Source organism: Jatropha curcas, chromosome 2 (genome assembly GCF_041381405.1).
Source record: "Jatropha curcas cultivar XTBG-Jc1 chromosome 2, XTBG_Jcur_1.0, whole genome shotgun sequence".
Classification (NCBI taxonomy): Eukaryota; Viridiplantae; Streptophyta; class Magnoliopsida; order Malpighiales; family Euphorbiaceae; genus Jatropha; species Jatropha curcas.
Genome location: NC_143152.1, coordinates 28,181,041 through 28,196,681, shown reverse-complemented (window position 1 = coordinate 28,196,681; position 15,641 = coordinate 28,181,041). Strand labels below are relative to the sequence as shown.

The window sequence follows — 15,641 nt, the reverse complement described above, 5'->3', positions numbered from 1 at the left end:
AGTTGATAGATAGTTCCTATTTATATTTTATTTGAATTTCATTTACCTTGTAAAAATGATTACCAATTTATATTTTTCAAATTAATATTTTGATTATTTTTATTTATAGTTATTTGAAAATAATAAAATATTATTAAATGTTATTTTAAAATTATTCAATTAATATTGTTCATTTAAATAAGATTAAAAATAAAAATAAAATCTTCACTTTAAAAAGTGTGTGTATATATATATATAATTATATTATCGGTGATGATTTTACATTTTAATAGTAACTGCTTTCCAAATTCTATCATACACAAATATTCATCAGTTAATCGATATTAGTTATCAATACCAGCAATTAGTAACCATTATTATATCTATCAACGAGTATGAATAGCTAAATCAAATGAATCATCGATCAATAATGTAAAAATTGAATAACAAAGTGATTTATCACTTAAGTGAACATTGGATTATTTTTTAGCAATGATTTTTACAACAATAATGAGAAGCAAAAAAAGAAGGATTTGTTGATTAAAAATTTTTATATCTTCAAATATAGAAGGAAAAAAAAAAAAAAAAAAAGGAAATCAAGCGTATCAAAAAAGGGTCCACAAAAGATGAACATTCAAGTGTAGAATGACAGGCCACTTTTTTTAGAATTGGAGAAGAGACTATTTGAAAGAGAGTTGGATTCTTTTCTAATAATATAAATAGAAACATAGTGCAAAATGCAATCAAACACTCACATACTTTTAACCATAAGTATCCAATAATGAGCAAATTATTGAAAACCTTCTCTTCCAAGTTTTTGGTTGTTTCTATCCTGTTCAGAGAACAAGAATGAGAGCCTCCGGTGGACATTTGTGTCTGTAGAGGGGGCAACCCAACAACATTGCCTAGACATGACATGCCCATCTCCATAACACTCTCTGATTTGAAATGTTATGGGTCATCTCATATCTCACTATTAATTATTAGCTCATCACATGAAAATGATTTTGCATATATACAACCACCAAAATCGGATATCCTTGACTAGAGTTTCTTGTCAGAAAAAAAAAAAACAATTAAATAACTAATTCTTTCATACACAGGCCAGCTCTAGAGTGTGCTTACAAAATTAGTTGTTTTGATAGTTTATTTTAACGGTGTTTAACTTTTAGTTGTTTGAATAGTTTTTCATAAAATGCCAAAAGTTAAATATTATATGGGTTTAACTTTTTATAGAAAACTATTTTAACCTCTAAAAGTTAGTTCAAACGCTATATTATTGAACGCTATCGATGATAGCGTTTAGCATTTTGACCAACTATTTAAAAAGCTATTGCCCTTATATTGAACAAAATTTTCAAAAAATAATAATCTTGAATACACTAGATTTACATTGAAAAATACATCCTTAAAATTATTTGAGATGAAAATTGTTTACAATGCATGTAAAAATGATTCAAGACATCTCTAATGCTACAAAAATAATCAAGCCTTAGACAGTGTTCGGCAATTACTTTTGTAAGTATCTTTTAGCGTTTTAACAAATATTATTTTTTATAGTATTCGATAACATAGCGTTTGAATTAATTAATTTTTAAAAGTTAAAGTAGTGTTTTATAAAATGTTAACTCATATAACGTCTAACTTTTAGTATTTTATAAAAAATTACTCAAACAGCTAACAATTACCCAAACAACTAATTCTGCCGAACAAGCTCTTAGTCCAAAAAAGACATACATATACCTCTAACGCCAAATACCCAAAAAGAAAAAAATATATATGAAAAGGAAAAATAGCATTTTATATACGTTAAAATAAAATATATTGATGCAGAAACGATAAACAAATATTGATAGGAAGGAGACACAAACTAGTCAGTACCAAACATTCGAAGTTTGGAATCAAACAAAGGCATAACTATCAAAATTAAAACAGAAAAGTGGAAACGGCTTATAGCTATAGGTCAAAATTCTCTCCAAGTTTCTAAGTTTTTGCTGCTGCCAATTCTATTTATTTATATATATATGTGTGTGTGTGTGTCTTTCTATAGCTATCTATGATTTAATAATAATTATATATATCATGCATGCATCCATCCGTCCGTTCGTGTCAAAATTTAGAAACAATGCATAGATTAGATCTATCTTGGAGGAATGGAAAATCATTCAAGGATGAGAAAATTTTAATTACTGTATGTTCTATTCTTTTTAATTAGTTTCTTTGATATGTGTAATTAAGTTGATTTCAATAATTAATTAATTATGTATTATCCTTATTAATATTTTCCTTTTCTTAATTTTCAGTAACTTATTATACTTCTTCTAAAAAAAATTTTATTTAATATGAGATATTCAATTCCACTACGTAATCACAAATATAACGTATAGTTTCTCTTTATTATATATAGGACTGTAAACGAGCCAAATTATTATGAGTTGATTGAGATTCGAGTCAAGAAAAGCTAGTTCAAGTTTATTGTTCGAGTTCATTCTACAGGGTTAAAGAGCTGAATTCGAATCTATTTATCGTGTTTGTTTAATAAACAAACTAAAATGCAACTTGAATTTAAATTTATAAATGGATAAAATGCATATTTACATGGGGGCTAGCTGATGTCGTGGCAAGGCCACACCCACAGTACTTCTTCTACATGAGTCTATCTAATTACTAAGGGATTCCATTCCACCACACAAAAATTCCAACCGGAAAATTACACTAAAAACTTGCCAAACAAAATCCTAAACCCTATTCAGTTTTTAAATTACACGGTCCCATTGTCAATTTGCCATGCATAAAAAAAATAATATATATATATATATATATAATTAATTATTTTATTCAATCTGTATCTTGCTATTGTCTATGTTGGCTAAGAATAACTGTAATAATTTTGTTTTTTACTACTAAAAATATCTTTTCTCTCCCTCGAACGGTTAAATAAAAGATTAATATCTTTCGAGTCGAAGAACGATTATATTGAAAACTCTTCTCAAGATATTAATTCCATGACTCAATTGTAATCACCATGGTCGAGTTTAATACACGCTTCAACCATTGGATCAAACAATTTTGGATAATTAACTGTAATATTTGATGTATAAGATATAATAAATATTAATTATAATGAAAAATTATTGAATCATTTTCTTCATAAAATGCGTTGGCAGATAATCGAGGTATGTATGTGTCACCTTGTGTACTGCAGGTTGCCCTAGATTTTAACTACAGTTGAAGATTTTAATAGTGCTGAGGAGACAATGGAGAATGATGTCTCCTTATGGTACAAGAAACAATGGGATGGCTGGACAGCCAATTAATTACCTATGTTAATTTTGTTTGTATCTAATTAAATTAATAAGTTTTGTTTATTAGATTTACTTAGTACAATTAGAAAATTTAATATGATATAAATTGAGAATATAATTGATTTTCATTAAAAAAAAAAAAAAGACCAAAGAGCAATAACCATCGAAAGTCAAAATTATAGACGAATGAAAATTGAAATTGAAGTAAAAAATTCGGTTTGATTTGATTGTCGATTTCTCTTTTGAGGTTTGCTCACTCTATTACTTATCATGAAAATCTTTTTATGACTATTTAATGGACTTTACTTGAAAATTTTTATCATTTAGAAAATGATTTTTTACCTTTACTCAAAAAAAAAAAAAAGAATTTTACCCTTTTAATTCATTCATAACAAACAAGAGGTACAAAAAAAAAAAAAAAAAAAAAAGGAAAAACGATTTTTTATTAAAAAAAAAAGGGGAAAGGGGGGGGGGGAAATGTATTTTAGTAAAGTGGGCTAGACTTGATTAAGGGCCTAAAGGCCCGTCTAACCCAACTATGATTGTGCCCTAGCTCGGTCCCTGGCCATTGAACACCATCTTCTACAAGAAATCAACAAACAAACAACAATGGTTCTGCATTTGATGCGGAAATGATAATCAAAAGGTCGAGTAGAAAGGTAATTAACTAATTATTTATTACATAGAAATTTCATGTGTCTGAGATTAGGTTTTTGTTGTTTATTTTTAATGAATTTTAAAAGGAGTGGGTGAGTTACATATTAGTATAAACAAAAAGCAATGATGAACTGAAATAGAAACTGATTACTATTCTAATGCAGGAAGAAGAATATGGGGCTAATGGCGATTATGAGGAGAATAGGACGAAGCATGGTAATGACACGGCAAATGAAAGAAATTATAGGAAGAGATTTTAGTACCCAAATTTTGAAGTCTCCTCAATCCCTGGTTTCTCTTGATCTACCTGAGATTTGGACGCCCGTCGCTGATGATTTTCACGATCCTCCGCTTATGAAGTGCGGTAAGTGCTAAACCTTTTTCTAGTTTCTTTCACTTTTTTTTGCTCTAACTATTGCATGCCATTTGTTTGTTTAAATGCCCTTTTTTGTTAGAAAATTTGTAATGAGAGATTTTGTTTAAACAAGGAGCTTAATTAGATTTTTTTAATCCAATTGGTGTCAAATTTGGTTGAATTCCCTATCTTTGTGTTGAAACCTGGATATTGAATTTTGGGTGTTACTCTGCAATGAAATTTGTTTTTTAGGTGTTGGAGATTAAAACTACTTTGACAACCACCATTGTAGATGGTGGGCGTTAAGCTATTTTAAAGCTCTTATGACCAGAACATGTGAAATTCACCTTAAAATGAAGTTTGATAACCTCTAATTAACATTTTTCATATAGTGGTTTGTCAGTAACTCAATCTGCAACGCCATTGTATGTCATACTTGGTTTCTTGTATTTTTCCAGTTCTGTTGTTTAGTAAAATCAATAATCTTCAAAGTTAATAAATGCCAAAATTGGGGATTTATCTTGTTTTCTTGATTATTTCCCATTTGAAGTTTCTTAGTTATTGACATTCTATGCACGTGTGGCACGCCGCATGGTATGGTTGGTTAACTTATTTTGATCTTCACCACAGCCAATGAACAGGATGTTACTGTAATAGATGGGAAGTTGATAGCAGAGGAAATTAGGTCTACAATAGCTACTGAAGTAAGGAGGATGAAGGAATCCATTGGAAAAGTCCCTGGCTTGGCTGTTATTCTTGTGGGCCAGAGAAGGGACTCCCAAACTTATGTTCGCAACAAGATAAAAGCCTGTGAAGAAGCTCGAATCAAGTCACTTTTAGCTGAACTGCCTGTGGATTGCCCAGAGGATGCAGTTATTAATGCTGTTGCAAGTTTTAATGAGGATCCATCTATTCACGGTATTCTTGTGCAGCTTCCCCTACCGAGAGTAATTTCCATAACCAAAATATAAATCTTAGTCTTTACAATTTGCTGATCGTAAAGTAAAATATATTAATGCCTTCATGTGTCGAGCCTTTCCAATTCCAGTATTTCTGATTTCCATAACTGGAATTAAATTCAAAACACTTTTGAAGTACTATTATTGACTTGTTTACAAATTTATAGTTCTATTCCTTATTTCCTTGCAAATGCAAGAAGATTTGCCCCTTGATGTGTTCCATGTGCAAAGACTATTTGAGAAGTTGATGTTGTATGGATGACTTTAAAAAAAATGTCTGGGACAGCATCTGAATGAGGAGAAGATTTTGAATGTGCTGAGTTTGGAAAAAGATGTAGATGGCTTCCATCCATTACATATGGGGAATCTTGCCATGAGAGGAAGAGAACCATTGTTTATCCCATGCACTCCAAAGGGTTGCATTGAGTTATTGATCAGGATCGGTGTAGAAATCATGGGGAAGAAAGCTGTGGTTATTGGGAGAAGCAACATTGTTGGTTTGCCGACATCCTTGTTATTGCAGGTGGCATTGAACTAGTTTTTAAATTATTCTTTTATTTAACAATTCCATTATTTGATTAACATCAGGTTGTTTAAACGCTCTGCAGCGGCACCACGCAACAGTTAGCGTAGTACATGAATTCACAAATAATCCAGAGGAGATAACAAGTGAAGCTGATATTGTGGTTGCTGCTGCTGGAGTGCCCAATCTGGTCCGCGGCAACTGGTTAAAACCTGGTGCAGTTGTTATTGATGTGGGAACTTGCCCAGTTGAGGTAAATTCTTTAATTCAAATTGCCATTCCGTGGAATACAGGAACTATGCTAGGCCTGAACAAGTAACCTATATCAACTGATTTTGTCAATTTTGTGGAATTGTGCTAGTAAATATTTGGTAACTTTTACTGATATAAATATAATTCCAGATTTTAAATTAAATATGGATGGCAGGATCCCGGCAATGAGTTTGGCTATCGTCTCATGGGAGATGTTTGCTATGAAGAAGCAGTGAAGGTGGCATCTGCCATCACCCCTGTGCCAGGAGGCGTTGGACCCATGACAATTGCCATGTTGCTGTCTAACACACTCGATTCTGCAAAGCGGGCATATGACTTTGTTTAAACAGTAAAGCCTGTTACATTATATAATGATGTATATAACAAGTACAAGTTGATATAACAAGGTGTTATATGCAATTTTTGTTGCAATTGATTTTCTACTTAGAAGCTTCAATTGATGCATAAATAAAAAATGTATTTCATCCTAAAGTTATAATTGTTATTCTTCATAAATCGAAGCAGTTTGGAGAGAAGGGGGCAGGGAGGGGGAAATTACTTAAATAGACAAATTGCATGCATCATGTGATATGGTTACAAATGGTGCTCTGGCATCCATTACAATTGTATGAAGAATGGATTATAATTGTCAGTTAACATACAAACAAGTTACAATTACTATACTTTTGGCCAACCATCAGTGCCAATCAACTTAAAAGTCTAACTTACAAGTCTGCCTCACAAGATGAAAATTACAAAAAAAAAAATGTAATGGTACAAATGAATATTGGGAAATGATTAAGCATAATTTGAAAACCAAGGAGGCTTATGTTCATCCTTCCACTTGATTTGTGGATTGCATTGGTTCCACAACTGGTGGTATGCAGTCCACCTTGTAGCGGATGACCTATTCCAATAGAAGACATGAAATGAAAAGATGCATGAAAATGCAACATAACAAGTACAAGTTGATATAACACCAACCCGATGCTAATCATCTGAAAGGTTTGTACTTCTACCTTTTTGAAAAATGATGAATATGAATTATCCCATATGAGCTTGTAATTTCCAGCCATAACTGTGCAGAAGTTTCCCTGTAAGAACCGTCAAAAGTGACTAGGCATATTGTTTTCTATTCTGAGACGTGGTAATAACACAAAAGCTCTATGGCAGTAACTCACTTGGTCGGACTCATAGCGCTGGTAAGGTAATATCAGCTGAGGAATAACGGATCATAGCAAGATGTACATACGAGTAAAAACGAATTAATCAGTAATGAAACAACAATATCAACTGGGAAAACCAGAAAACTATACAATCTTTTGCAGCATAGAGAATAAAACTTTTGTGCAATTGAAAATAATTTAGAACATCATATAGGGTATATTCTTTCAAGTTTAACTTACAGTTTTTTTACCAGAAGGATCCACATACTCCACACTAAATCCAATATCCTGACAAGCAATGGTGTAATGATTAATGATACAGAGACCAAAGAAAAAAAAATAATGCATTAAATTATGTATCAGTATGAAGCAACAATGACATCATTGTTAGAGCTGGCTTCACCTTAATTGAGCCTTTTGATACTTGACACATCTTTCTACAGTTTGATGCCAGGCCTAGTTTTATGTTGTTCTTAGCAATTATACCGGGCACGAAAATAATGTGCACCCAAAACAAGGTGCTGAACACTAGCAAGCTTCAAACTAATCCCGAGTTAACTTTATTGACATCAGAAGAATGAAATTCCTCTCCATAAAAATGAGGTAACCAATTGTTTTCACTGGTCATACAAGAATGCAACAACATTGTCAAATTTAACAATTTAAACTTAGTTGCCTGTCATCCATCTAACCATAACCCTCCCTTTCTGGGTCTCGTTTTATTTTGCATATTTTTTATGAGGATGAATTCAACGCAATAATATTTCACACTGAAAACATCTCTTTTAACCCAAAAAAAAAAAAAAAAAAAGGCCTGAATGATTAAAAAAAGAATCAAGACACTCATTAATAATATGTCAAAAAAAAAAAAAATCCAATGCCTACAGAATGATCAAATAATGCCTGTTTGATCAAATACAGAAAATAAATTTCCAGAAATCAGCATCCAACAAATCACTTGACAATAACTATTAAAAAATTGCAACAGTAGAAATCTAGTTGTCAGGACACCCCAACCTTCACCCTCCTCTCCCCCCCCCCAACCTGCCTTAGGGAAAAAAGGTTTCCAGAACTCAGCTGCTAAAAGAAGTTTCAGAAGAGAGAGAAATTAAATAATGTTCAAGAACTCAGCTCCAGAAAATAGCTTGAGAATAATACCATATTTATCTTGCCTTGTATTAGAGAGAAATCCCAAGCTATGTATGAGTTTATCGAGTCCACTGCCAATGAAACCTATAAAGGAAGTCCAATTAAGAATGTCAAATATTTGAAAAACGCGCACAACATATCCATACATCATTAGTAGCTGCAGATATCGAACTTCAACAATGGGAAAATCAGCGGCAAAAATTTATACATGTCTATGTAAAACATATAACTGAGCTGATCCCGGTCCAATCTGGAAGAATTTTATACAGATTTGAATATTCCCATTGGACTCTCTTACATATTCATGCATGCTCAGATTCTAAAAGGACCAAAATCCAACAGGTAATATTGAAGATATATACTTCCAACAAATAACAATAAGGCTGCAGAAACTGTCAATATGACCATAGAATATCTACCAAGCAGATTATTTTTCTGCACCAATTTCAGAATTAAAGGAGAATAATACTTCAGATTGCCAAGGAGTCCAACAAAACTCTAAACAGATTTCTTCCTCCATATATTCAACTTGTTTATGCTTTTAACCCACTTAAATATCATGAAAGATTTGTGAGATTGTCTTGTGTTATCAGTTTACAAAATGCTAAGCGCTTCCAATGTGTTCACCAACAACAAAGTTCATTGGATAAGATACTTCCTGTTGAATTGAAACGCAAATACAAAATACAAAATCAGATGGCTAAGGAGGAGGACCTAATCTAATGGAGCATGACATCCCATGTCACTTTTAGTGGACTAAACATGTATTAAAAAATTTCAAGAAGCACTTTTTCACGAACTCATATTTAACAAGTGAACAAATGCAGGTAGTTGCAACAACTGCCACATCCTGTGTGCATATAGAAGGTATGAAACATCTTCAATTATTAAAACATAAATCTATGCAAATAAACTTTTACACAAACCTCATGAGTTTTTCCGGCTGGAACACTTATTTCTTTGAATTCATCATTTGTTCTGCAGAGATAAAATAAAAAATTCAAACTTGAAATACTGGCACTGATTTTGCTATAAAATTCTGAAAACTTACCTTGCATCTAGTGTGCCAGCAACTTCTGCTGAAATAAAGAATGGAGAATTTGCAAATACCTCACTGGCAAAAAGAAATACAAATCAATAGAGGAAATGAGAGATAATTTCTCCTTGAACAGCAATCATCACGATTCTTGTATACACAGCAACAGAAAATGCAACATGAATGCCATGCACTGGTCAATTTCAAATTGATAATGTTTTATTTACTCCAAATGAAGCAATGTGTCACTTATATTATGCATCCAAGGAAAATGAACCATCTTCAAATAATTACTATGGCTTTTCTTTATAATGTGCAAGGTCCACATTAGATGTGTCAACAAGGCAGAATTTGATTGTTTAATTAGTCAAATCAAGATTCATATAGGAACTTCAGTGCCTTGTTTATTACTTCTACAAGCCAGTCACTGAGAGTTAGGTTAGAAGAAACTCTGTTGCTTTACACAATGATGCTTTTTTTTTTTTAATTAGTGAATTCTCCTCCTCATGCAATATTAAATTTAATACAATGAGAAATAGAATATTATATAGCTTCCCACGTGATCTTCTTATTTCTACGACCTTTGACTATGAAGAATGCACACTTATACTTCTTCCAAGAATTTGCTGTCTTCCTCTTGTGTTCTTCATATGCTGTTATCTTTGCTTTTTCAAGCAACTCGATGCAATATTAGTTTTTAACAAACAGAAATCAGTTCACTCTCTCTCTCTCTCTCTCTCTCTCTCTCTCTCTCTCTCAGTTTATTTCCAAATCTAATCAATCTTTAGTTCATCACTTCACCTAGGACTCGTTCTCAAACATTTATTTTTCCCTCCATCAAGCAGCAATTCCAATTCTGTTACTGTTCACAATAGCTAGCAGCCAAACATCCGTAAACAACGTAAATATTCAAAATGTCAAGTTTCTAAATACATTTCTAGCCTTGTTCTCCATCAATTAATCAAACTTGATCCTAAATCCGATAATCATCTCTTGTCGCACAAAACCTGCACCCTACTCTTGGTTCGCAGCTACTAACATGGCCCTAATAGATTTAAACCCCAGTTTTATCCACAAACCATTAAGGAGTTCTTAGCATTGCTCGCAAGGCCTAGATTCCCAATTCAGGAAGGCCTAACCCACTAAGAAACAGAGATAGATTTGTACAGGCATGTCCGGTTACTTATTCTTCCAATTTTTATCCAAAGATTGATAAACATGATATGTTATGCAAGGGGATAAACTCCCCTTCAAACTCCAATAACCTTATAAAAGTGTCATTTGATGTTTAGGAAAAAAATTTGTCCTGAGAAGACATGCTTCTGTAGGTTGATGAAATTTATCAACAGAATGTCAGAATAGTAAACTAACAATGTTAATCATAATCCAGGTTGTACAAGCAAACAACAATTATGACCACAACAATAATAGTTTTAAAAGAAGTCCTATGATATCAAAAAGAAATAAATAAATTACTGGAACTGTGAATGCAGGAAGCAGAAGCAATACCTGAGGAAGGTGATAAATCTTACAAACTCATGAGTATAGACATCAACAGCTTGTTTTAAGACAGCAACTTGATCCCTGTTTCTGCTTAGTTAAATATAGCAGGTGTGAAGGCAGAAAAGCAACCATAAGAGTACAATATTAGGGGTTTGAGACAGTATACTTGGTTCATCCATACATAATTTAAGACCAAAAGTTGGTAAACTCAAGAAAGTCTGGCAAGATATCTCACAATTTACTAGCCTCAAACCTCCCCCATGATAGTGAAAGAAACAGTCGAATTGAAAGGACCATCGCTGTGAGGCTGTATAAAGTCGGTCCGTAACGTTTTCTTTGCTCTTCCATGGGCCTATGATAGAAGATTAAACCTTTTTTTTAACATTATTGATTAGACAACTGCTGCAAGATCATTTCTATCTTGAAATTTAGATTAAAGTAACCATGACTATGTATTATATTTTGAAAGCAAAGAACTCCAGAAAACATGAAGGCATACCCATCATCATCATTTATTGTCCGAATAAAATCTAGTAAAACCTGCAATGGAGTGTGTGAGATAAAAAAAATATCAGTTACTATGTAATACTGATACTTGACATTTAAATTATTTTCAAAGGCCAAACAGGTATTCTGAATGTATCTTTAGATTTATGCAGACAGAATAACTGATTCACCATTAAATATTAACCCTCAGCTTCAAAACTGAAAGACTACACTAATAATTCTACAACCAAAACATGATACATGCAGACAAATAATGAATAATACAGGAGGAGACAACAAGTACACATGAATTCTGCTTGCGAGATGGGGGCCACTCGAGTAAAAAACATTAACCTTCGCCAAAACAAGATGATAATGGAGATTGAAAATGAAAAACAACAAAAAAAAAAATGCATACAAAACTGTGAACCATTGAACTCTGATGCTTAATTGCATGAGACGTAGTTAGATCATTAAGGATGAAATGACAATCAACTTATCCAGGCATGGAAACAAAGGTCAAATCCACAGGTAAAAGGACAGATCATACCTGTGGAACTCCTACTAAGTACTTCACAAGAGTTTTGTATACACCTGTTGCAGAACCAAGCTGTGCTAACTGTCTCCTCCTGAGGGGATAATCACAAGTACACTATCAAATCACCATAGTATCTGCTACAAATGCCACCATGAAAATCAAGGTGCCTTACCTATCCATTTGTTGTTTCCACAACAAAGCATAGCGATCACGTATACTTCTACCAGAGTTAACCAAAGCATCAACCTCTGCTTGTTTATTTCTCTCCGATCGCTCCCTTTGTTGTCTGATAAGTGTTCCACGAAAATCTTGAGGCATGTAGGTCATGACTGAAACCATGTTCACAGATAGCTTAGTCAACTGAAAATACAAACCCCAGCAATAGTCTATATTATTCATCTCCTCAAATAATGCTGAAGAAATATGACAGGTAGAGAAGCACATCCAATTGATATGCTATGCCTACCACTAAAAACATACAAATTAATAAAGGGTCTAAAATCTCCATCAACAATCTTATGTAGAGATAAACATGCACAGATTCAAGAACTGTAGGTCCAAATTGCTAACTAAAAACCAGGCCAGGTAAACCTAGCATATCCCAAACCCAATTTATGGAACTCTACATATAGCTCTTGAATATTAGATAAACAGCAAAATACCACTTACTATCCTTATATGCCAAGCCTGGTGTGGCAGTGCTTACAGTCAATCATAAAAGAAAAAATTATCCAATAAAACCCCAAATATAAACAAACAATGTTCTGATACTAATTGGAAGTGACTGGTTCATTATACTCCAGTTTAAGGTCGACGCATCCAGTTGAGGCCTGTTTCTCTCTCCAAATATCATTATGACATCATTATTCGCTTTATAACCTATCATGACCGTCGTATGACTTGCTGCTGCATGTGGAGTTCTTTCATTATCTTTATAGAAATAACTTCATTACTTGAGACCAAACACATCAAACAAAATCATACTTAAAGCCCTAGTTTGAAGTGCAATTCTTCTTTCCACCATTCTTCACCAGCATTTACTCAGTCACAAACAGCTTTTTTCTCCACCAAGCCCCTATTTGTCAATCGTATTCCACTCTGATACACTCCCAAAATCAACTTCGATGCCCTTGGATCTCCCCCAGATCCTAGGCCAATTTGACAATTTCCTTTTCCCCCCATCTTTCCTCTAGGCATTACAATAAGTTAAATTCACGAAAGCATACACTACCTGAATCACCTGTAATCAATGCATTTGCAGACTTGGGAAGTAAGAAAATGAGCCCCAACCAAAACCAACCGAGAAAGGAAAAAGGTAAAAAGAGAATACATGTACACTTAGTACTGAAAAACATGACCAATAGACAATACTACATGAAATGAAGCACAAATGGGTTATGCATATGAGATTGATAAAACAGAAAAATGCACTAACGAGTTTCAAAATTTAATTGCATAAATACAAAAGAATCTAGAAAATCAACAAACTAACGCAGATAAAACGATGTCAATTCTGTTCAGAGCGATACACGTAAAGAACAAACCTGTATTAAATACACGTTCAGAATTTTTAACCTGGAAAGACTCCAGTGTCTTCAAAGTGCTATGAAACAAGTCTCTAATGTTGCTAAAAACAGTAGCAAGCTCACTATCTTCAGGTGTAGATGGTTGTCGAATCTGTCATGACAAGACAAATGCATACCAAAATGCTCAAGTAATCATAAAATGCATTTAATGAAGTAAACAACTCAATGCTTCAAGAGCAAAATACTAAGTGAAAGCTTACTTGCTGCGGCCAGCGAGAACGATCAAGCAAAAACAAAATTTCTTCCATGTGTTCTCGATTCTTCCACATATTCTCATCGATTTTATGTATAGGATCACGGTCTGCTTCTTCCACCAATAATCTCTCCTCTACCATTGCAGTAATCCCAATAGTAATGAGCAAAAAAATAATAAAACAATAAAGAAGAAATGCAGAAAGGGAAAAAAAAAAAAAAAAAAAAAAAAAAAAAAACCTTGTGAGGGAGGGGAGTGGTTAATTAAATCAGAGGCCATAGAGCGAATCTCAGATGAAAGACGAGAAACGTCGTCGGAGAGAGGCGGAAAAGGATATCTATCATAGTAAGAAGCGAGGAATTGCCTGGTTATAGGCACAAGACCGTCCATTGATGCCATATTTTCAGTGTTTAATGTGTACGATTCGACGATTTGAGATTTCTCGACGGATCAAAAGTTCAAATTTCTCAAATCAAATTCTTAATGGCTTGTAGAAGACGAATTTCAATTCCAGTGGAATTCAAGTCCACGCTATGTTACGGCTGCGCAAATTTATGATCAACATTTTACGGTACCGTCATGCGTACGCGCACAGCATATTCCTTTTCTTTCGTTTCTACTTTCTATTATCCTTTTTTTTTCTTTTTTCTTCTTTCTTTTTTCGTTCTCTCTTTAATTATTTTTCTTTTTTTTTTTCTTTTCAATTCTCATTAACTAATATAACAAAAAAAAAAAAAAAAAAAAAACTAACCGAAATCTGATCTAAAAAGTGTATCAATGGAGAATTGGCTTAGCATCTGCGATTTATGTACCGTCTTCGTCCATGAAATTGCCACATACTGTTTTGTTGTTTCCTTAAATGAAATGTCATATTGGAGTTGTTTTCTTTTATAAATAAATGTAAAATATTAAAATAATAATTTATGTATAAATGATATAAATTAACTCAAAAATAAAACTCTAATAATTATCATCAAACTCATTAAATAAATAAATATAAGTAAACATAAACTCATAAGTATAACTATATATATATATATATATATATATATATATATATATAACTTTGCACATGAAATATAAAAAGCCTGTTAAATAAATTTATTTATTTACTTTTTGCTAATAAATTTATGCACTTCAAAAGAACGATCCGATAATACTGATCGATAAATATTCAAAATTTGTTTAAGTAACAAATCATATGTTTTTTTATAATTGTTGCTAAAAATATTATTTAATTAGTTTATTTAATTAGTGTTTGATGTGAGTGTTTAATATTTTTAAAAAATTATTTTTAATAATATTTATCTAGAAAAATTTAAAAGTCTCTATCAATTATAAATGTTAAATCAAAGTGTTACTTACAAGTAAAACATCTATATGTTGTACAAAAAACAAATTGAAGACGAATAGAAATATTGATTTTGTCACACCAACATAAACCAGTTAGGCTTTACATTTTCATGTCAAACTTTTAGGTTGGCCAAAATATTCAAGAATACTTCATTGACTAGTCTTAATCCACATTAAAAAAAAAAAAAAAAAGCCTAAAATGTTTAATAACTTACTGGTCATGACATGCATATTGACTATGCTCGTTATACATTTATTTTTTGTATTTTTTTAGTTTTTTATATACATAATATTAAAACATGATTTTTTATGTAGATTAAAATAAATATAAGTGGTTAATTTGTATTACATTTTACTATACAAGCTACTTGTAGTGATATTTCTTATATACTTAGTTCTATTTTTATATAATGAATTGGTTTCAAAACTGAATCGATAATGTAATCGAATTGATAATGTAATCATTTTGGCTACAGTATTACTTATCCAGTCTATTAAAGAAAAATTATATGCACATATATATAAATTCTTAAAACCCAAAAAAGTGATCCAAAACAGAAATGTATAGTTCTAGTTTTTTTTTCCAATTTCCTAAACATTA

General features: G+C 32.2%; 2 protein-coding genes across 3 annotated transcripts; one reads left to right on the top strand and one right to left on the bottom strand.

Moving 5' to 3' along the window:
* Nucleotides 1-3,791: 3,791 nt before the first annotated feature.
* LOC105649043 (Amino acid dehydrogenase family protein) lies at nt 3,792-6,462 on the top strand. Of its 2 annotated transcripts, XM_012235568.4 has the most exons (6): nt 3,792-3,943; nt 4,106-4,305; nt 4,927-5,243; nt 5,542-5,778; nt 5,864-6,031; nt 6,206-6,462. In XM_012235568.4, the coding sequence occupies exons 2-6, from the start codon at nt 4,116-4,118 to the stop codon at nt 6,374-6,376; spliced, it is 1,083 nt and encodes a 360-aa protein (XP_012090958.1). In that variant the 5' UTR covers nt 3,792-3,943; nt 4,106-4,115; the 3' UTR covers nt 6,377-6,462. The 2 variants fall into 2 exon arrangements, with proteins under 2 accessions (XP_012090958.1, XP_020540896.1); XM_020685237.3 differs by lacking the exon at nt 5,542-5,778 and having other exon boundaries at nt 4,927-5,214; nt 5,844-6,031.
* A 159-nt stretch (nt 6,463-6,621) lies between these two features.
* LOC105649044 (retinal-binding protein) lies at nt 6,622-14,371 on the bottom strand. Its single transcript, XM_012235569.3, has 15 exons — nt 13,927-14,371; nt 13,695-13,822; nt 13,453-13,585; nt 12,081-12,237; nt 11,921-11,999; nt 11,384-11,424; nt 11,120-11,236; nt 10,891-10,971; nt 9,397-9,459; nt 9,272-9,323; nt 8,355-8,429; nt 7,437-7,484; nt 7,212-7,247; nt 7,050-7,124; nt 6,622-6,937 (listed from the first exon to the last, which is right to left on the bottom strand). Exons 1-15 carry the CDS (start codon nt 14,084-14,086, stop codon nt 6,863-6,865), a joined length of 1,320 nt encoding a protein of 439 aa, XP_012090959.1. The 5' UTR covers nt 14,087-14,371; the 3' UTR covers nt 6,622-6,862.
* Nucleotides 14,372-15,641: the final 1,270 nt, after the last annotated feature.